Source organism: Channa argus, chromosome 16 (assembly GCF_033026475.1).
Source record: "Channa argus isolate prfri chromosome 16, Channa argus male v1.0, whole genome shotgun sequence".
In the NCBI taxonomy this organism is placed as follows: domain Eukaryota; kingdom Metazoa; phylum Chordata; class Actinopteri; order Anabantiformes; family Channidae; genus Channa; species Channa argus.
Window position 1 is genome coordinate 11,209,497 of NC_090212.1, and position 22,424 is coordinate 11,231,920.

The 22,424-nt window shown below is 37.3% G+C and overlaps 1 protein-coding gene across 1 annotated transcript in view; it reads right to left on the reverse strand.

Moving 5' to 3' along the window:
• ltk (leukocyte receptor tyrosine kinase) overlaps window positions 1-12,245 on the reverse strand; it is a 45,245-nt gene extending 33,000 nt beyond the window's left edge. The window contains exon 1 of the mRNA XM_067480746.1: window positions 11,974-12,245. Coding sequence (XP_067336847.1) covers window positions 11,974-12,025 — 52 coding nt within the window. The 5' untranslated portion in view covers window positions 12,026-12,245. The remainder of the gene's footprint in view (window positions 1-11,973) is intronic.
• Window positions 12,246-22,424: the final 10,179 nt, after the last annotated feature.

Sequence of the window (22,424 nt, forward strand, 5' to 3'; positions counted from 1 at the left end):
TTCATGAATGAATCCACCCAAAGGTTAATACAGAAATAGGACCACTTCACAGTTTTACTTTGGAGTAAGTCTTTAGATATGGCTGCTCACTAACACAATGAAAGAGGATGACTAAGAGGGAAGGGACTTTACACATGACACGACATTCAGCGTAATAACTAGCATGACCACCAGACTAAGAGAGAAACCCTTATATCCCAGTGGGTCATTGCTACAGTATTTAACCTCTTAACCTTTAAACAGTCACAATACTGTTCTGTAATGCCTCCAAGGCAAGGTCAAACAAGTCACGCAGGACAAATTGACTTAAAAAGACAGTTTATTAAAAGCACTTATGGTGGTAGTGGGAGAGGGGGGCTCCTGAAGTATTTTTGGAGAAAAAGCAGCTATGGATTGATTCCTGTATACGGAAACCAGAAAATCTGGGATGAGGATTCAGGCAGAAGACAAACATTAATAGACTATTATTAACATGAAATCAACATTTTGAGGGAATCCCCCTTGAAACTGCCTTTCATTGCTCCCTTTTTGGCTTGTCCACTTTGGATGAAAAAAAAATTCCTGTTTTAACATGGCATGAGATAAGAGCGAATGATCTGCCTCGTTATTAGAAAGCAGAGCAGCTTCTAACTTTGATGATAGTCCAGGACACTGGATGCGCTTTGAAGAGAATGTTGCTTTTGCAACCCGTTCTGCAGAAAGAGGAGGCTGTGTTGTGAGAATGTATCAAAGTAGGGAGTGTTTTAGAGGCTGACAGCTCATGGTGACTGTAGTTTGGTTAAGTTCAAGGTTGTGGTTTTGTAGTTGGAGTTGCAGCTGCATAGCTGGAGAGAGTAACCTCTTCTGATCTTGTTCTCTCACAGAAAATGCAGCATAATGGAGTTGGCCATTTTTCCACTAATAGACCTGACCAATCTACTTTCCATCTCCCAGCAATCTTCCACTGTCTCATCTTTCACTTTGCCTTCAAAGGATTTAGTTCACACCACAGTGAAATGTGGGACAAAAAAGACATCTGGGCCTGTTTGCAAAGCTTTCTGCAGAATTGAATTTGTCAACTCATATAGCCCTGTAACACCACAGCTTCAGAAGGTTCGATATCAATATTCTGACAATGAGTGTTATATTGTGTATTGAATGCATGCTATGCTACAGTATGTTATCCAGTATCACACAGTGGAAGTTTGAGCTAAATGCAAAAATAAGCCTATAACCATACTTGCAATCGTTACCACCTTTGCTGGCACAAAACAGTACAGAGCAGGTGAGAGTGATGATGACTCATGGAAAGGTCATTGGTTTTGCTAATACAGATAAAAAGTATCACCTGCTGATTGTAAAATAAAAACTTTTTGTCATACGTAAGACTCACAGTTTAAAACAAAAAAGGTCAAAATTGACCTAGAAATATTCCATATATAGTACCCTTTTAATTGTCTAAATTCTTATTTCGGTAGCACGATGGTGGCGGGGTTAGCGCTGCCGACTCACAACTAGGAGGTTCCATAGATCATATCCCCTGCTGGCTGTAGTTGCTTGGTGTGTTCTCCCCTTGGGTTTCCTACGGGTGCTCCGGTTTTCTCCCACAATCCAAAGTCATGCATGTTAGGTTGACTGGTGACTCTAAATTGCCCATAGAATGTGAATGGTTGTTTGTCTGTATATGTCTTTCTGTTGGCCCTACAGTAGACTGGAGACCTATCTAGGTTGTACCCTCCTTCTCGCCCATTGACATGTGACAAACATATGATGGACACCGACCTTGACAAATAATTGGTGGCATATCCTTTAAGTGATCACTAAACGTTATTATGCATTCTGTCAGAAACCTATATGGTTCTAACAAATTTCATCACAATTACATTTAACATTACATTTGACTAACACTGCAGATTACCTTTGAAAATATTAATGAATGGGAATGCTGCAAGCATTTGTAACTGGTGAAAAAGTGTAAAAACGCAACAAATAAAAAGGTATGACTCAGTCAGAACACAACTTAATTGCATGGATTGCAAAGACAAATGGATGCTTAGAGAAGGATCTATTGACAAGGAAACCAATGAAAAATGCAGATATACATTATACACAAGCATGTGCACAAACACAAAAGCACCCCTGAGAGAAATGTATGTTATGGTTCACTTATTTAATACATCACATATTTAACATGATTAAAAACAATAAACTGGCTTCTATCTCCCTTTTCTACATAGGTATTGTATGTCACTTACATGTCATATAAGTGTCCAGTTATAAGCACATTTTCTGTCTCACACCTCTGCACTTTATTTATAAGGGCAAACACGCTGAAATATGAAAAAACTGTCACCCTCACCTCAAACATTCCCTCCTAAAGGAATCAACTTCTGCATTGACTTATCTGTGGGTACCATCTCATCAAAGCACCACATCAGAGAAAGGTGGGTCTTAGTGATGTGTTCGACCAACATAAAGTCAATGAGTTTCCTGAAAATTAGTAGCAAGGCCTCTTACTCAACAACAATCAGTTACAGAAGATAAGAATAGTGTTTTATAGACAGATGGTGCAGCAGTGACACTGGCATGACGTAAAACTGACAGCACTGTAAAATTACCACATTAGCTAGTACTCTCAGCATCATAATTTTCCGGAGCTATTGAGTTTAGTAGAGTACGTACACCATGTTGCACTTTTCTATGAAAAGAAATCGCCAAGCTGCTAGAGAGACAAAGAGGGTCAGTGATCGTGCCATGTTCACCCACAGCCAGAGGACATAAGCTTAACAGGACACGGCTAATAATCTAGAGTTGAATACTTACAAAAGCTTTTTGTATACAGTCTATGTGAGATTCATTTAGGTTAGGTTTTTTAACTTTTTTCCAAATGTGCTGTTTGGTACCAACTGGACTTGGAATGTCCAATGAGTTGAGTGACTCATGTTGCAGTAGAGATTATGATGTTTCAGCACTACATCAGAAAATAATCAGAAAAGTGAGAGAGTCTATTTTAGAGCAGTCTACAGGATCTCTCAAAAACACTATAGTTATTTCTTAGAGGAAGTCCCCAGTCCCAGATAGTTAATGTAATTTAAAGTGTAAGTTATGTTCTCCTGCTCCTGTAACCACAATCTAAACTTGTTTGTAGATACTGCAGCTGTCTATTTAATGGACGCACATCACATTTTGACAGAAATCTAAGTTCTGCGGTGGCTGCGTGCTGTTGAAAGTAGAAGGTACCAATTTAACTTAGAATATTTGCTAAAAAAATCTGCTTCCCTCCTGCCTCATTTAAATGGCTGAAATAAGGTCTGTAGTTAACACAAGGCCAGTAGATTTTTACATTTTACTCTCAAACATAAAAGAAAATTAACCAGCTTTTTTTAACACTACCGCAATAAACAAATAGCTTATTAAAAAAGTTTTTAAAACAGCAAAATAATCATAGTTGCATATGTTACAAGATACACTGGTAACACTTTTCCATAATCACAACAATCAATCAAAATGTTTTGGCAGTTGCACTGTCCCAAATTGATCATGGCCTTAATTTTTTCCCAAGCTGACCTATTGCTTTGATATTGGTGTATATTTAACTTAGAAAGCTATTTATGCACTCGATTAGGAGAAATGACTCCTTGTTCCGAAACAGAAACTGTTTGTACTGGTGTTTGATATATTACCACCATTGTGAAGTGAGATAAGATCTATGAAACATCAGTGCTATCATTTCAGCTGGGGTGTAGTGCTGAGGTCAAATGGTATGTGTGGCCACTAAGACTGAAACTAAACTCAAACCTAAACTCCCAACACATTATTACTGAGTTTCAAATTCCACTTCTCCCCAGCCTCTCAAACGCCACAAAACACATTTGTGCTCTTATCTGCACTCAGAGGCCATCTATAAGAAAAGCAAACACCGCTATCTCCTATCAAATCCACATCTGTTAGACTCCAGACGTACAAATGCATATTTGGAAACCATTTGTGCATACCAGCAGGATTCTGAACCATAAATCTACTTTTTATTCTAACTATACATCAGTCGTCTACAAAGTCATTAGAAAACAGCTAAAATATACACAAAACTCTCAAGGCCATCGAATTGGCCTCACATTGTTAAAAGATTTATTGCAGGATAAAGACAGAATAAGCATCCAGGCAACTTGGGAACAATTGCTGAAAGCCCTCATTACTACTGGAAATTGTATCAAATGTTTGGCCTTAGCAATATTTTTATGTCTTTTTCTTCACATGAATGCAATTTAGTCAAAACAGTACCAGCACAAAAACTTGCATCATTAATGCAATCATTATGAAAATAACAAGTCAATGATTCAGGAAGCCAAACTCCTGCTGGATTTTCAACAATAATGTCCTAGTGAAAAAAATTCTAAGCTGCTGGGAAAAAAAATGGTACACAAACTATTCTAGACCATTTTACAAAACAACAATTGGAAGTTTTGTGTAGTTCAATGGTGAGACTGATTCAGATTCATCCGCATCTCTCTAGTTCCACGTTTCTTCCACCACCCACCATTCCTTCAATCCCTACATGTTTAGACATTTTAATGCATCTCTTATTTTTAAATGGTCCTTTCCCTCATTTAACTTCTTGCTCGTCTCACAGGCACCACCACTCAGACTCCACCTACTACCAGTGAATTTAAAACTCCTTGCAGGTGCCAGAGCCTGCCCCTGTGCCTTTCGGCAGACCACTCCGCTTCACCCTCAGCTAGGCTGTCATCAGAGTCCAAGTAAGGGCCAAAGGTTTATTAAAAATCATGTTTATTGCATATTTTAGTAGCAAATTCTAGATGAAATGCTGTTGTTTTCTTTGGAGGACAGTTGCAGAAACCCAAAATTTTCAGGATGAATGTAAACACGCAACTGATTCAGAGCACACGTGCAGTTGGTTTGTAGGATGTAAGTTACAAAATGAAAAACATATGACAAAACCCATGACAAAAACTTTTCATCTGGAACCATTAGATTGCTCATTGTTGATGTTTTAATTTTCCTTGCGCTCATTTCCTTCAGTGTCACTCATAATACTCAAACTAAATTTACTTCCCACACTGAATTAGCACAAAATCTCTTGATCTTACCCTGTGCCAAGTGAACAACTTTTAAAAGAAAAAAATCCCTGTTTTTCATTCAGTAGAAATATAAAAGAAACTTCCAGCCGAAAATCTACTATAATATATAAAAATAACATGCACCTTTAGACTATGCTCTCAAAACATACCTTTGTTCTTACAAAAATAAAATATAATGAAGTCTTAAAACAAATTTTTAGAAGGGAGTCGTATTTTTCAATGAGACAATGAAGAAGCAAACTAAATGTAACATTGAAAAGTAAAAATAACACTTATAATTCACAAAACCTTAAATTTCCCATCCCGTTACCTTTACGGGTATTGAGCACATCATATTATACTTGAAGTGAATAAGCAGCATGGAAATATCTTCTCTGATTCATAAGTGTCCAGTCCATTATTCACACTCTGTCCATTAAGTTATATCAAACTTAGCCAAACTGTGAGTTTCATTGTGCTTGTGCAAAAGGAAACTAAAAGCTACTCCTCTGTATCCATTCAGTCCATCAGCTCTGTAGCACATTGAGAACATTGAGACCACAAGGTTCGCTCCTTTTATAACAAACGTTTAATAAGAACCAGATTATGACACTGTCAAAATATGTGCATCTTCGCTAAGATTCTACAACATTCATCCACATCACACACACTTATTGAAACCTATTCATGTGCAGTAATACAGGCTTATGGTATTTCCAAAAGAATTAAGTCCCATAACTCAATTAAGATTTAATTGGTTCCGGCTTGGCTTCAGTTAGCTAATATATTGTACCGGTATGCAGTTTCCTCCAAGATAATCCTTTTTCAACAAAAAGACTCTGTCTTTTAAACATATGATGTCCGTTTAATAAGTTAGCTAACATGGAGGGAAACTGCTGATATACAGTGCATACTGCAGACTGAAAGCTTGGACAAGCTTTTATGACATTGTGTGATGTGATGTGTTTTGTCCAGTGCATTTTTCATCATGGTGGAACCTGCTTAATATGAAACAGAGCATGCTTGTAAATTTTCAGCTCAGGCAGATATCTGGGGTCCCCTAACCATCTCTCTTCAGGTCATTTATTACTAAAAGTCAGTTTTTCAAATAGCTGAACTGCATAAATGTACTACTAATGCTACGCAATGCTATGTAATGCTGTTTACATGAGTAATGTTTAACATAATGTTATGGTAACACTGGAGTAAATGAGTTGTCAGGAAGAAAATTAATTAACCCACTTTCCTAGAACTACTCACTGGGTGAATGTTCTCACTTGAAAAGAATTGTAAGAAAAACAATACGACTTGTTGAACAAGTAAAGTCTCATAACAAGAAGCTCTTTTAGCTGAAGAAATACTCCGAGACTGTGGCTGCACCAATGATAAAAGTATAATTATCATAATCTGTAAGTAGTAACTGTTTATGGTAATTCACCGCCCGCCTCCCCCCAATTTGGTAAAAATGGATGGATGGAAGAAATCCAACAAGAATCATAAGAACAATTTCTGAGGCATTATTTGTAAAGGCTGTTGAAGGTATGGACAAACCTCCTACAGATCTGAGGCACCAGCTCATCAGTACAATAAATTATGTTCATCACAGCAAAATGAAACATGTTGTGATGGAAGCATGAACATTACTATAGATTTAAAATGTGCATACTGATTAATTTACTTGAATAGCATTTAATAAGTAAATGAAATAGGTAAATACATTACAAATAATAACATGTGACCATATCTGCCGTCGTTAATTTGACCAACTAACTAATTTGTGCTGTGGCCACATCTGTCTGAATAACATCACACTGAGGGATCCAAAGGGGTTGTAGCCGCCATTCTCATTCCTAACCACAAATTCCAACTTCCACTCAGTGTAAATCAGCAGAGTCTAGCAAGACTGAGGACACACTTCTCTGTACGCTGTCTTTCAGTTCAGCACAGAGGCATAAATTAAACCAGAACATCACCGTGACCAGCAGAGCCGGAGCTGTCTTCTGTATGACTCACTGCTCTGCTTTAGTGGACCAGAATGAATATCTGCTGCCCGCTAAATTAAGACTAACTCTTTCTGACAGTGTGCTAAAGCAATCTTTCTTGAAATATGGAGAAAACTAAAAACACAAGGCCAAATGTTTCCTGGTAACAAAATATTGTTTGTCTATTTGAGCAACAATTTGTACAAGAAAGGCCAAAAAAGTCACTGTTTATTCATTTATTTATAGACACTGACTCGGCTGTTGCCTGTTTATTCTTTACCACACACTCACAAATCTTTTCTTTGGTAAGGAATCACAACGTTGAAGTGTGAGAACCAAATTAACCAGAAGGCTGCAAAACACACTTCCCATGATAAACCAACATGTGACCTTGAGTCTGACATCGGATATCTATTGTTCTATTTTGTCCTTTCGCTGCCTTTCAGGGCGGCCTGTTTTCATTGAACAATGTCAATTTATTCCTAAGCTATTCTTCACCAAATGTAAATCTGTGGCTGTGAAATGTATAAAGAGCATCCCCCCCACCCCAGTTTCTGCTGTCTGTGATATAGCTTTCGTGTGTTAAATCGCCCATCCAATAATCTTGGATTCTAACACAGGACTGAGACAGAGAGATATTCTTTCCCTCATATTCACACCTACAGCTCCTTTGGAGTCACCAATTAATTAAAGCTCCATGTTTTTGGACAGTGGGAGGAAACTGGAGTAGCCAGTGGAAACCCTCAGAAGTATCAAGAGACCATGCAACACAACTTAAACATACTATCATCCACATTACATGCATGTGCCTATTAAAAAAAAAGGTGATGACACTCACCTGAAGAACTGATGGAAAGTACATTAGCCCTTTTAAAACAATTGTCTCCAAAAAAATCATTATCTGTTCCAGTGCAATGTTTCAGATTTTATTCAATTGAGTGACAAAGTTATATTGATTATGTTCATTTTTTGGAGGTCTGTCTATTCATTCAAACATTTGTGTATAAACAATTAAACTATTTTTGTGGAGCTTATTACCTGTGCGCCTGTGGTGCACAATTTGAAAACGATCAACAGCAGCGTCTCTTCAGATTAAACACCCACAGGACTTTTGTGTGTTTTTGGCCTACCTGAAGATTTCTCTCCCTCCAGTAATGATTGTTGTTTGTCCTTTGTAAAAGAAAGGTATGACTTTGAAGCACCATCTGTGCAGTTACTCTAAATATGGCCATTGAATTTGTGAGACAAAAAATGATAAGTTCCACCCCCCACTTTGAGCACCTAAGTAATCCGATGCAACCAGCCAACATATTGACTACTGGATACAAACGAAAAAAATGCCCATATTTTACCAGTTTCAGCTTCTTCAAGGTGACAATTTGTTGTTCTCTTTGAATTGTGTGATAGTAAATTGAATGTCTTACGGTTTGGACTGTATTGGACAAAATAAGACATTAAAAAGACATCACTATGGGCTCTTACAAATGGTAAAGGGTACTTTTCATTATTTTCTAAAAGTCTGTTTTTAATGACATAAATTCTCATCTCATCAGTGTTGGCTCTGGAAAAAAAAGAAAAACTAAATGCAGTTTCAACATTTGCCAAGTCCAACCTCTCACTCTTGGTTTGAATTTCCTGCCAGCGGTCAGCTTATTGTCATGTTTTATCTCCAAATGCTGCTCCCTAACTTTGTCTTTCTTGTCTGTTTTAGTCATATCATTCTCATTATATACCGGTTTTGATGACAAGAACAAGAACAACATCCGACCAGTTTTTCTTGTCCCACAGTTGTCCTTGAATGCTAGAGTACTCAGCTGGCTGTTCATCTGTCTGTTATCCATGGAGCAGAGTGACAGTCCCGAGGCACAGCTTTGATCTGCTCTCTCTCTTTTTTAGCTGGCTGTAGCGCTACCTACACCTGAGCAAAAGACACTGGATTCTCGTACAACAACTTTACTACACTGACACTAGGGGGAAAGCTCTTGTCTCTTTGCGTCGTTGGTTAATCAAAAACAGAGATGCATAGCTTGAGACCAAAACTTGAAGTTAGTCCTTAAATCCTGCCAGAAAAAAATCAGGAGGAAGGCAGAAAAAGGAAATTAAACAATTTGCTGGGAAGAGTTAGACAAATATACAGATGCAAAGTTTTGGCACCTCTAAGAAAAAGCTGAACTCACTGATCATTTATGCACAACCCAGAAGCAAATCTTCTGATGGCTGAAGCTTGAGTGAAAAATCAACTAATTTCCAGTGATGTTTGAAACTCAGACTCATAAACTCTCCCAGCTCCTCTCAGGTTAAGATAGACTTTAATTAACGTTTCTTTTGATCTTGACAAAAAGTTCAAGTTACCACTTATACCACTTAATCTTAAAGTAAATTTCATGTCTAAATGTAACCAAGAGGATTAATATGACTTAAATGCCATTAAACAAAACATAAATGCAGTGTTTGTCTAGAAGTATATAAAAAAATAAACTCTAAAAAGATCCATGCTCAGTTAAATTGAATATACTCAAGTGATGAGCTGACTTACAGCGTGTGTACGTGTGCGATATTTTGTGTGCGCTGCCTGGTGTAATGAGATTCAATCTCTGCTGATTAAGTGCAGATCAGACCCATCCTTTTTTAACATTCATAGAAACACATGGGGACATAAGAGGTGCAAAATAAACAGATGATTAGATTGAGAGGGATCATTAATGCTGCACACACACACACACACACACACAGTGTTACCTCTGTATGAGAGGCTCTGCTGTTCAATCAACAATCACAACAAACTCAGACTCTATAGTTTATTATATGAAACACTGTGCAATGTACTCCTGAAGAGCAGCTGATAGAAATGATGGCAATGAGTCAGTGTAAAAAAAAGCACTCTCTCCTAAAGACTAATGGAAAAGTTGCATTTTGGCCGTGTTCCCCCCTGTGCCATTTTAGAAGATGCAACTTGGCATTTGGCGGAGCTGTTAAAGGAGTGAACAAAGGACCACCTACGTGCCTCAAACTGTGATGTGAATACCTACCGTGTTTTTACTGCACAACATAAGGCGCTGAAAAGTCTGCAATATGTACGTGACAGTCTTTCTTACTGGCTACTACTGCTTCTCTTAAAAAAACACACTTCATCAAATTTCCCCTAGAACATGATTAGACTGTAAGTAATAGGAGCCAAACTGCACGGTCCTCGATTCCTGCAAAAATCACCAAAGTTCGGCTCAGACTCATGTGAAACTGTGTTCTATGTTTCTGTTAAGGTCTCTTGTCCCTACCCTCATTAATTCTGGACCTTTGCTGTCAGAGAAGATAATCAGAAATACAAACCTAGGATGATGGAACCATTGCAGATTGATTGATTTAAAATTGGGCACAAAGACAAGTGGTTAGTTTTAGTAAAAACTGGGAGGTTTGGATTAAATTCTTGGACATGGCTACAATTAAAAACAGGAGTTTTACACTGGCGCTGAACATAAGTCTTTTGCGAAATTCCTGTTTTTTGACATATCCATCTTCTCTGTACATGGACTTTCTCTTACTGCAAAAGACCTTAAGGTCTCCTAGGTTATGTGCCACTAGAGGTCACTTAACAAATCACATTCAGGACACTCGAACAGGGATTTAATGTGGTGGATGGTCTCTCATGCAAAGTTTAGGTTTAGGCATCAACACCAATTTGACTAAGGCTAGGGAAAGACTGTGGTTTGAGATAAATGTGGCTGTTTTACTACTTCTACAGAATGACATGCTCACTCTGTGTTTTCTCCACTTACACTGGTCCAGCAACACAGGTTATAAAAGCCAAGAAGGAAAAGGGCCAAGAGACTCTCCTCTTGTGTCTCACTTTTGTAAAAGAAAAGAAAAGTGGACTAAGCTCCCTAATGCGTTCTCATAGTGATGAATACAGGACTGAAAAATATCTACCACGTACAGTACAAGACCTTGACTATGTGCGTAAACAGCATAAAGTATTTGCACATTTTCGTTAAAACCTATCAGTGGCCTGAAAACTTGGGATCAAAACCTAGTGTAAAATGTTAATGTCCTGCATGGGAACATTTAAAACTAGATGAAGTAAGCAATGATAATAAGACAGCTCTGGTGGATCCACATCAGCGCATTATCTTTTCTATGCCAAGTGACATAACATTGCTGCTCTCGCTCACTTCATTTGACATTAAGAATGCTCAGTTCTGGAAAGAAACAAGCACATAAACATGATATTTTTGCAATTTAGATTTAATGTCAGGCAGAAACAAAGAAATAAATAATAGGAGTAGGTGAACAAATAAATATTTTATTCTTTTAATGGTGCTGATAACTGATTTTTTTCCTACTCCTTTCAGCTAGGCTCCAAGCTAAAACAAGGACAAGTTGACATTACATCTGCATTAATGTTCTTCACTATTAATATCTCTTATTGAATTTAATTTTTTTAAAGAATGTTTAGGTCACATAAACACTACAACCAACAGTATACAGTACTCTATCAGTGCAAAGCCACTTACTGCCATGAGAGCAGATGCAGAGCTCGTTTCTTGCCAAGTCTTGTTGTCGTGCTGCAGTGTAAATGAATGTAAATCAAATTCTCTCAAGTGTGTCTCGAGAGACTATGACACAAAGGCTGATTTTCTAAGTGGATGTGAAAACACCTTTAGGTGTGTGTGTGTGTGTGTGTGTGTGTGTGTGTGTGTGTGTGTGTGTGTGGATATTAACAGAGCACGAGAGACCGAACTGCAACAGGCTTAGTCTAAATACTGGACCTAATACAACCTGAGTGACACGTTTACATAGAGCATTTGACACATTGTTGGCAAATTAGTTCAATCGCCGTTTACAGGACAAAAAAAATGGAATAAAGGAGCTGAGGACAAAAATGTTTATACATTTAGAAAAACAGTAGCTAATTGAGGTGACTGAATTGCTGTACTTACTCATGAAAATGACCAAGCCGAGACAAGTAATGTGGCTTTTTGTACAACCCATGGCTCCCGTTGTGCGGCAGCTCCACTTTCTAGCACCTTTAAGTCCTCATGAATCCACCGAAGAGAGTCACAGTCAGGAGAAGCGTGAAGCCCGCAGTTTATGGACGCGCATACAAACCTACGCACGCACGCATGCACGCACAGAGAGACCTCCGGACAGTGCAGTTGTTTCACCAAGTTGTGGTGATGCTGATGCAGCTCCCAGTGACGACAACCCCATCTCTCTCTCTCTTTCTCTCTATCTCTCTGTCTCTCTCTCTCTCTCTCTCTCTCTCGCTCTCTATAGTCTCTGCTCTCTCACTCAGTGTTATTCACCAGTCATGGGATCTTGGTCCTAGAGACATTCAGTTTTTCAAGTCTCAAGTGGCCTGTTGACCAGTGGAGTTTTATTTGTTTGCCACGGCTGCAGGAGGTGGCACTTGAATACTTGTAGACCCCTTTTTCTAGTTTATTCCACTTATTCTCTAGTTGTAAATGTTCTGCTTTTCATGTTTATTACTTTTACTTGAAAGGTGATGACATCTGTAAGATTTATGAAGAAGCAGGTTGACCAAGACTAAAACCGCTATATAAAAAGCAACTAAATGTTATAAGCTTATTTTTATAATGGATAATGGTTGTCTCTCCATATGTCAATTCATATACATGTATGTATCTCAAAAATTCCTTGAGGGAACTTATTTTAATTTGGCTCAAATGACCCCTTGGACCCACTTCCAAAATTTCCCCTCCATCCATCTCATTTTTGTGAAAACAATACCACAGAAATGCTTAAAAAGAATTTATTAAAATTTGGGGAAAATGCCCAAAAAAAGAGATATTCAAATTTGTCACAAATTACTCGACAAGTAACTACATTGTGTGGGGTCAGAGTTCGAAAGTGAAAGTCGCTGTAAACTCGGTGTTAATCATTTTCAGCACGTGATGATCATTTTGTTAACATACTGCAGTGTTTTGCAAAGATGTGTGTTTTGTTGAACCATGCTGTATTCCACATGCTTCTTCTTTTTACTGAAAGCACAAGCTGAATACATTCAGCACTAAAGTTTGATTTGAGGCACTTTGTAAAAAAAACAATTGCAAAACACTCACAAAATATACACAGTAGATTTAACTGTAAAATTGTCAAATCTAGTTTGTCTCTCCTGAGCTCTAAAGAGAGCAGTGTTTGGCTCATCTTCACCGTGCTCAACAGAACTGACCCAAACCAGGACATAAGTTCACAAAACCCAAATGAAAATATTTAAGTACTTTCTTTCTTTCTGCATTACTATTAGTCTATCTTGAGTATTTTGTTTCTCTTTATATAAAGACGTCTTCGTACTGAACCATCTTTGTGTCCCTCAAACAGACTAGGCTTTAAGCATATTCCAAAGTATTCTTCATCTGCCCTCTGAAGAGCACCTTTATTTTCATCTGTGGATCAGAATGGCAATTTGAGGAAAATCATTTTGATTCTTTAAAGCACTTTGCAGTGCAAACTTACAGAGCAACAGCCAAAGTGAAGGTTGCTGTGGAGTGGGAGGAAAATGGCTTCAGGGTAGAAGAACATAAAGAGATCAGAGGAAAATAATAACTTCTTATTTCAAGGGTGTAAACGTCACTGCAATTATAAACACACCAGAGGATCTTTTGCTTTGACAGGTCATCTCCTCAGACACCTCGGGAGCTTATCTTGGAGCATGTGAGATTTGAGCTGTTCTGATGCTGGAGAGACCACAGGTGCTCACAGCCTATTCAAATACGCTGTTGTTATAACATTCTACGGAAATGTGCTGCTGAATAACTAATCAGAATTTGTCTCAAATGCAGCATCCATGTGGAATGATAAGCACAGGAAATGCACAGAAGGTAGAGCTCCCATTAATTTGTTCTGGTTCTTAGTCAACCAATGTTCATACCAGGAACAAGAGTCACCCTCACTTTCCAACTGTCAGATTATTGTTGTACATTTTTCCACACTTGCTCAAAAAAGAAAAGAAATGGCTGTAAGTATCTGTTCAAAATGTAGTATTCTTTTTAGAATCAGGGGTACCACATTATACGAGGGCTTCAACAACATCCACAGATGTTTCTTCTCTTCAGCCTTTTCATGTCATGACCCTTCTAGGCATATTTACCTTTATATTCCTCTGCACAACAATATGGCTCATAACCTGTAAGATATGCGTGTCTGAATTTCAGAAAAGCTTCATGATGTTAAAAATGCTAATTTTAGCAACCTTAGGCATCTGATCTTACAATAGTTAATACAATATCTTAGGAATGCCCAAGAGGTAGGTCCTCTTGGACTCATGGATGAACTGATTAGAACAGGATTGTGGCCAGACAACTGTCAACCGCCACTTGAAAGATTGGTGAAGGCCTATTTTCTATTTGAAGGTCTATTTCAGTCAGACTAAACGTCCCTCAAATAATTTCTTATATGGTTAAACATAATTATATACTGACAGAGTTGGTGTAAAAAACTTGTAATCTGATAATGCCGGGAGGACAAAAAAGGACATCAAATTCAATTTGAATCAGTAATATGATCAGTGAGTGTGAGACATAAAAGGCACAGTCAATGCCGAACATGACAGGGTACTGTATGTTTGCAGTTCTTCAAGTGTCTCTTAAAGCAAGAGTCGGGTGCTCATGAGAACACTTAAAAAAGTTTTACTTGTTTTAACCACTTATCCTGTTCATACTGGTCATGAATAGATTCTTTCCACAGTCCTTGTTCTGTGAAAATATGTATTGTGTGTCTGAAGCTAATGGCTAATTCAGCTACTTAATAAAATGTAATTCAGCTAAGTTTATCAAAGTCATTTTAGCAAAAAACATCTTCTTTGTGTCCCGGTGATTCCTTGCTGAGCTGCATTGGAAGTACACAGTGAATGTGGCACTCAAAGGCAAAACTTTGGAAGATTTCAACTTATATGTCTAATTTACACGTTTGTAACCCTATGAATGTTTTAAAATAAAGGTTGTAATACATATTCTTCACTCAGGGAGGACTGTGAAATGTGTGCTTCATTGCTCTCACTAATAGTGTGTGTTGGCGGGAGCTCTTAAAGGCCTGTAATAACTGAGGGGATGATTACAGTAAGCAAACCTGTTTAAGTGTTTATATGGGATCCTGCCTATAGTTTTAAGACAGATTTAAAAACTGCGAACCTTTCATTACAAGTGCTTAGGCTGAACAAAATACTATGCCTCACACAAATAAGGAACAAATGTCTGTTGTTAAGCACTGGTGTACTCATAAACCCTAGCTTCCTGCTGCTGCCTTGAATGAACTCTCGCCATATTTCTGCCTAGGAAGGCCTTTTATCTAATCCTCTTAATATGTATGATATTGCAAAAGAAAGCCTCATATACTGTGCACACTTCAAGACTGGGACGAGTGAGCATAACATAGATGTATCAGCTGCTACACAGAGTTAAGTATAAATAAGTCAGTCAAGACTTTGCCTACATAAACCTTTCACATTACAGGCACATCTCCCTGATAAATTAAATTTTTTAAAATGATAATTAATTAAATTTGCAAACTAGTTAAAAATACAAAATTTAAATCTTTCATGTACAGGGAATCTGAAACATTCTGAAGTCAATATATGTGAATGACATATTTTTGGTTAAGTTTGAAGACTGTGTGGTGGTAGAAAAGCTGCAAAGACAATTCAGGAAGCATTTTCACAAGACTCTGTACTGGGCATCTTCTTTTCATCACAAATCTGCCAGAAAAACTGTGAACCCTCTTTTAAAGCTGCCGAGCTGACCTGTTGAGTTTTAATTTACTGTTGCACACTCTCAAAAAACAACTCCAATGCAAAATTTTCTTTTTGTACTGTGCGGGATCCTTCTGCCACTGGTACAGCCATACAGTATAAAAGACAAATAAATAATAATTTCAATTTGACCACAGTGGTTACCACAGAGCTCAGTCAGCGCAAACCACTGATTGTGATTATCTCTTTCATTTTCTCTAGGTTTATAACTGTCAAAGCCTCAGATAAACTAACCAAAGTATGTCTTCCCATTGCCTTTCTCTTCGGATTTCCAGTATAAAAACCACTGCTACAACAACACACTGGGTTTTCCTGCAGTGCTTTATTCTAACAAGACTATGAGAGCAGTTCACAGTAAGCCGCTACCTCTGCTCATCAGTGTCCTATTGTTATCACATCTGCAGAATCACCTATAAATTTAATGCAAGGATTTAGCAAATAGCAGATCAGCAAGACATAAGTTAGCGGCACTTTGAAAAAGAGACTATAAATACATTCAGCAAATCAGTTGAGATCAATTTCATGTTTGAACCTGCTGTTTTCCTCCCTGCACTTGTGCCAGGAAATTATAATTTCGCAGCTATTTCTGGTGAGAGGAAAGGCATACTGATGTCAGTGAAGCTGCTACCGTGTCTTGTAACCTATCAAAATACAAGATGATGATATGAAGAAATAACGCAGTCAACAATTTCAGGCAGAGAAAAAGAAAAGCAGGGATAAACTTAAAAGGTATCTGCTCTTTGTTTAGTTTGATGTAAATGCCACAAAACTGACAGTTTTGAAACAGACTAACCGTAGTCAAAGTCATCAAATTTGCGTAAGATGTAAGATAAAAGGTGCTGAACCATTACATCCCTCTGTTCCCAGTGTGTATTATTATTTGTATGTGTATTATTTTCAATTTTATTTCAATGGTTTAAATTGCTTTTCTCAATGCAAGAATGATTGAATAATATCCATTAGAAGCTGACTGTAGAAAAGGCTACAGAAGAAAAAAACAAGAAAAAAGTATCATCTATAGAAATAGTTGGAGAATAGTGTGAATTTTCAGCTGTCTCATAGGAGCAACCAGTCAGTGTGCAAAAAAGAACTGTTTCTAAATTAATAATTTAATCCTGTCTTTAAAATATCCAAAGAAATAAAGTGAAAGAAAAACTTCTTATTCTTCTTTTTCCAGAAGATTTTTATTTGCCAATGGTCTAAATCCCAAAAGACATTCACTTTACTGACATAAGAAACAACGACTTTGACAAACTTTACTTTTCTATGATCTAAAATGTTCATATTTCATATTTTCATTAAATATATTTATAGTAAACTGTTATGATTTCAGTGGTATAGCAATACAGTCGTAGTACTGTATAAAAACACTGAATACAAATGGCCAGTTTGGCAAATAACAAAAGCACAAAACAAAAACAAACTGATCAAAATGAAAATAATTTACATGGCCAACTATTCACATGGCCAGTACCTCTTTTACTATCCCAGTAAAAGAGGTACTGGCCATGTGAATAGTTGGCCATGTGAATTTTTTTTTCATTTTTAACAGTTTGTTTTTGCACAAAACAAAAACAAAAATTACTTTTTCATTTTGATCAAAATGAAAATAAATTCACATGGCCAGTACCTCTTTTACTGGCACTATCCCAGTAAAAGAGGTAACAAAAAACTAAATAATGGGTGAAAAGACCAGAGAGGTCACACTTACTCAAATAGCATAAGCTTTCTTCCAGATAATTTGAACACCTAAATGCAGCTCTGCTTTTCTGGTGTCAGCTGGATGAACATGCAGGCGTTCTTCATATCGACATATGCTTATAAAGCTCCTGCCAAATAAAGGATATCACTCAAAATCAGAGAGAATCAGAATCTGAGATAAAGAAGAAAGGTCAGGCTGGAGTGGAGTAGTTTGTAATACTTCATCATAAAAACAACTGGAATGTGCAGTGAACATTACAAACACATTACTAAATTGCATTTGATTATGCAGGAGTTGGCATAAACTCAGATGTATCCCAGAAATCAAGTTACCTCAGGTTAAAAGCAGCTAGGCCCCCAACTGTAGGGCTAGCTCTACCAGCTGTCCCCCATGTTCTTTCAGATTGTATAATTTGTAGTTGTACAGCTACACTGTTACAATACGTTTTAGCTGGATATCAAAGTATAGTTTTAGTCTCTGTTCCTATATGTTCACATGTAGTAACCATACAGCAGTAGTATTATACTATTTCACTCAGTAGAATATAGTCGTGTATATTCAGTTGGATATTGGTTTACATTTGACGTAACATCCTTCACACTTCATGGATTCAGACAAAGCTTTCTATTACTGTTACTGAATGTGTATATGTAATAGCGAAAATAGAATTGTTAGCTAACACAATGTGTGATGTTTGCCAACACTATGTAGTGTGGTTCCAGCTCATCTTCTCGGGTCATCTGTAATGGAAAATTGTTTTCTTTATTAAATTTTTTATATTCTGATTATTGCTCTTGTATAAAGATGATTTTGAAAATATTCACAGGCCTGTAAGAGTGAGTTCTTTGTGCAGATATAGTGGGACTTCAACTGAATTTGCTGTGTATTGAAAATATTCTGTATCTGAGTATGTGTTTCAGAACTACAGTGAACACTGTTCATTGTACTTCTCTCTTCCAAGACAAATATAGACTCACCCCAGTAACTTTTAATATTAATGTTGCTTTTATTCTGATCAGACATTTACATAGTGAGCAAAATTTCCACAACACATCTCAGGTGTTTTTCGAGTGGCTAAAAACTGTTAGTGCAGGGATTTGGGGTTTCCACTTGTGCTCCAAGGTAAACAGTGTTGTGTCTGGTTACTAAAATAGCTATTTTATTTTATTTTATTTTTATTTTATTTTATGGTTCAGGGTGCTCCTCTGACATCATGGTGACCAAAATGGAGTCCTCCACAATTAATTGATCTCTCTCTTTCTTTATCTCTCTCTCTCTCTCTCTTTAACCACAATCCTCTGACCTTTGTGTAACGACGTATACCATCTCTCAGGATGATCTCAAATCTAATGATGTAATTTGGTTAGAAAAACCCTATTACTTTGAATTGCCTGCAGAAGTAAAGCTTTGTCTCAGGTCTTATTACATGACATTTCTTCTTTCATGAACGTAGACTGGTTTGGCTGGTGAGATGGAGAGACAACTATAAAAGCATTCTGGGAAATCAAGGCCAAATCTTTATCTTTTTATTAAAAGAGTATGATCCATCTGGTAGCCATAAGGCATTTATTAATTTAAAATGTGGTATTTAACTTTCCCTAAATCCAACAAAATTCTTTAATTTTGCCTTTAAAATAATCTCTTTGAAGCTTTAAGCATTCAGGTTGTGTTGTTACTCTTTTTAACTGTGTTATTTCAAATTAGACTTGCTCATAATTCAATGTGTGTGTTCAATGTGTTTCTATTTTTATCTGCATTTTCCGGGCTAATGTTGCTCTGCACTGGCCAAGCATGTGGTTTCAAACATTTTATTAGGTCACACCAGATTAGCCTGAAGAGCAACAATAGAACATGCTTCCCTTGTTATTCTATTTAGCATTATTTGGACCAAATATCTGGAAACATGGCTTGACTTTTCTGAAAGATTCTGACCATTTGTGCATTTGAAAGAAACACTTACAAAAAGAGGACACAGGGGCTTTAACAGGCTACGGGTATAATACACTACAAAGTAATGAATATTTATTTTGACATTTCTTTCCTCTGAAGGGACAGAGTTGGTTCTGGGTCAATTGCAGTTTCTTGGGGTTTCTTGGAATTGATCTTGGGGGGGGGGGCGGGGGGGGGGGGGGGGGGGGGGGGGGGGGGGGGGGGGGGTTTGAAGTCTTGCTCAATGACACTTCAGGCAGGGGGAAGGGCTGCAGATGCAATAACAGAACCTCTGGAAACTCCTCTGCAGCCAGATAGAAATTTACCCAACAGTATATGTGGTAAATGTTATGTGCCGTGAAGAGGAACTTCAGCAACAGACTTTCTGCAAAAAAACTGACTTGAACCTTTTCTTTTTACACGAGCTGCCAATCATGCAGATTGCCTAAATATTTATTAATTATGAACATATTTCCATATTGAACTACATTTATGCAGCTGATGACATAAGCTGAACCCAGATGAGCGCTCTAGAAAGGCTATCAATGTAGGAAGTTCATAGTCTTCATGATGTAGTATGGCCTTCAGCTTTTATTTTCAAAATGTCACCATGCATCAAGCACTCCATGTCATCATATGTTTTTTAGAAGTAGTTCAGATACTACAATTCTATACGACCTGTTCTAAAAATGTAATGAAAAAAATGGAGGTAAAAATGCAGGGACTGAAACCAATAAGTCCCCTTAAATGTACTAAATGTTTTGATTTATTGATGCACGTGTTTCTTATTCACTTACCACATTTAATTGCTTTAAGCGTTTACAAAGTTCCAACTAATTCTGAAAGCTTCCCAATATAAATTTAGAGGCTAAAAAAAGAAATATGTATGGGCAGATGCTGTCATGCAGTGATGACCACGTTGCTTACCCTCACAGTCGGCAGGAAACGACTGCTCTTGATGTCTAATCTAATAAATGTGAAATACGAAGTTGTCTGGGCCTGTCAGGATGTGTCATAATTAGTGTGTGTCTGTGTTTATGTGGGGAAGAGAGCCTTATCAGGGGCCCATTTAAAAGTGTCTAACATTTTATTGTGTCCTAGTTACTATAAACAACTCTCCCCAAACCTCACAGAGTTGTACCGTCAAACAAAGTCCTCTGCACAGATTTGAAAGGACATCTACTTACTTCACCATGAATAGACAAATTACATAAGAATCACCTTATTCTTCTCATCTTTCATGTGGTTCTCTTTTTCTCTTTTTGGTTAAACCTGTAGGACATATATTGACAGAACAGTTAATGCCAAGCAGATTAGATCCCTCGTCTGTTCAGGTTAGCGCAGGAACAACATCTAAGACAATAAAGATCACATTTCCCAGCTGATTTAAACTCCTTTGGGACTGTAGTTGTATAAGTGTGTGTGAGAAAAAGGAATAAAGATTTGTAAGGGAAAAGAAACTTAAAATCTATCATATTCAAAAATTGTTAGGATTTTGGCACTGTGCAGGAGATCTTGGCAAGAGAGGTAAAAATGGCTCACTGGATTTAATTTCCTTCCGTCTGGCAAAACCCCAGATCCTTAGGCAAATTTTAAAACTGTGGATATGGCATGAAAATCCTTGATGCAGAGCAGCAGAAAAACCTAAAGGTCACAATGAAGAAAAGAATGAAGGATCTAAGACACAGTCCTGAACCTAACTGTGACACACTGAGGGTTACAAAGAAATAATAGGTTATTAGGATAAATGTGCAGAAAACCAATGAGAGTTAGGGAAACCCAAAGAGCAGAGAACTGACACACAGCCAAAAGAGAAAAAAAAAGATACCTAGAGGCAAATCAAGAGATGAAATAAGAGCACAGAGAATAAAGATTTTGTCTGGAGCCTGGAGACATTTTCACAGAGAGCTGTGAGCCAAATGACAGAAGAAAAATGAAGGGAGGTCATCAGTATGATTAAAACAGTACATTGCTTCTTGTGTGAAATCTGAGCATGCTACAGGAAAAGTTCTGCATTTTGGAAAATACAGTATGTACATTTGTTTTATGATGGTTAGATGAGAAGACTGACACATCTTTCATAGATGTGTGTTAAATATGAAGGTAAGGTTTATCATAAAGACTGTGGATGCAGTTAAAAACAACCACCTTACTGATTAATAAGCGATATCTTGTTTAAACTGCATTGTAAATATATATTGTATGTTGTTTTTACCCATAAATGTGAGATACAACATGTTAGACTTTCAGCTGTGTTATTCTTTATATGTAACTCTGTAAAAGTGTTGCCTTTCCAAAAAAAATTGCATTCCTTTCTTTTGGATCTTTTTTTTTAACAACTTAAGCGTGTGTTTCTGTCTGCATTGATCAGGTTTCTGTTATTGTTACTTCCCCGCTGTCTGAACTACCACTCTGCTGAATATTTTCTCAATTCTTTCCAGAGAAATATTTTTAAAAATGCACTTCCAGAGAAGAAAGCTGCATTTCAGTCAACCAGAAACACATTAATAATCTTAACCTTTCTGTATCAGTTAAAAGACTCTGTGTATTTGCAGAGACAGATAATGCCCCAGTCTGAAGACGTAGTCCTGTCTGCAATCCTGCCAAATGTTTAATCTCAGCTCATATCTCCATTTCTATTGGATATTGCAAGAGGAGTCCTTGGCACAAATGTGAGCTGCGTAAAGTAATCCCTAAGTGAGTGCATTATAGAGCATTAGAGTGCATGTGTGTGCTACCTGTACTCAGACCACAGTACTGGGCAGACTAAATTGTCTTTCCCAGTGTCAAATGCTCTACAAAAATCCAAATAATAGCAAACAATGTAGTTTGATGTAGGTGCTCAACCTTGTGGTCACTAAAAAAGGCATCTCTTCTTTCTCCATCATATACTGAGTATCCTTTCTCCATTTTAAATATTCAACATACTGGTTTATAACCACAGACACAAGCTATGAAATAATCAATGATACGATATGACACAATATGATACA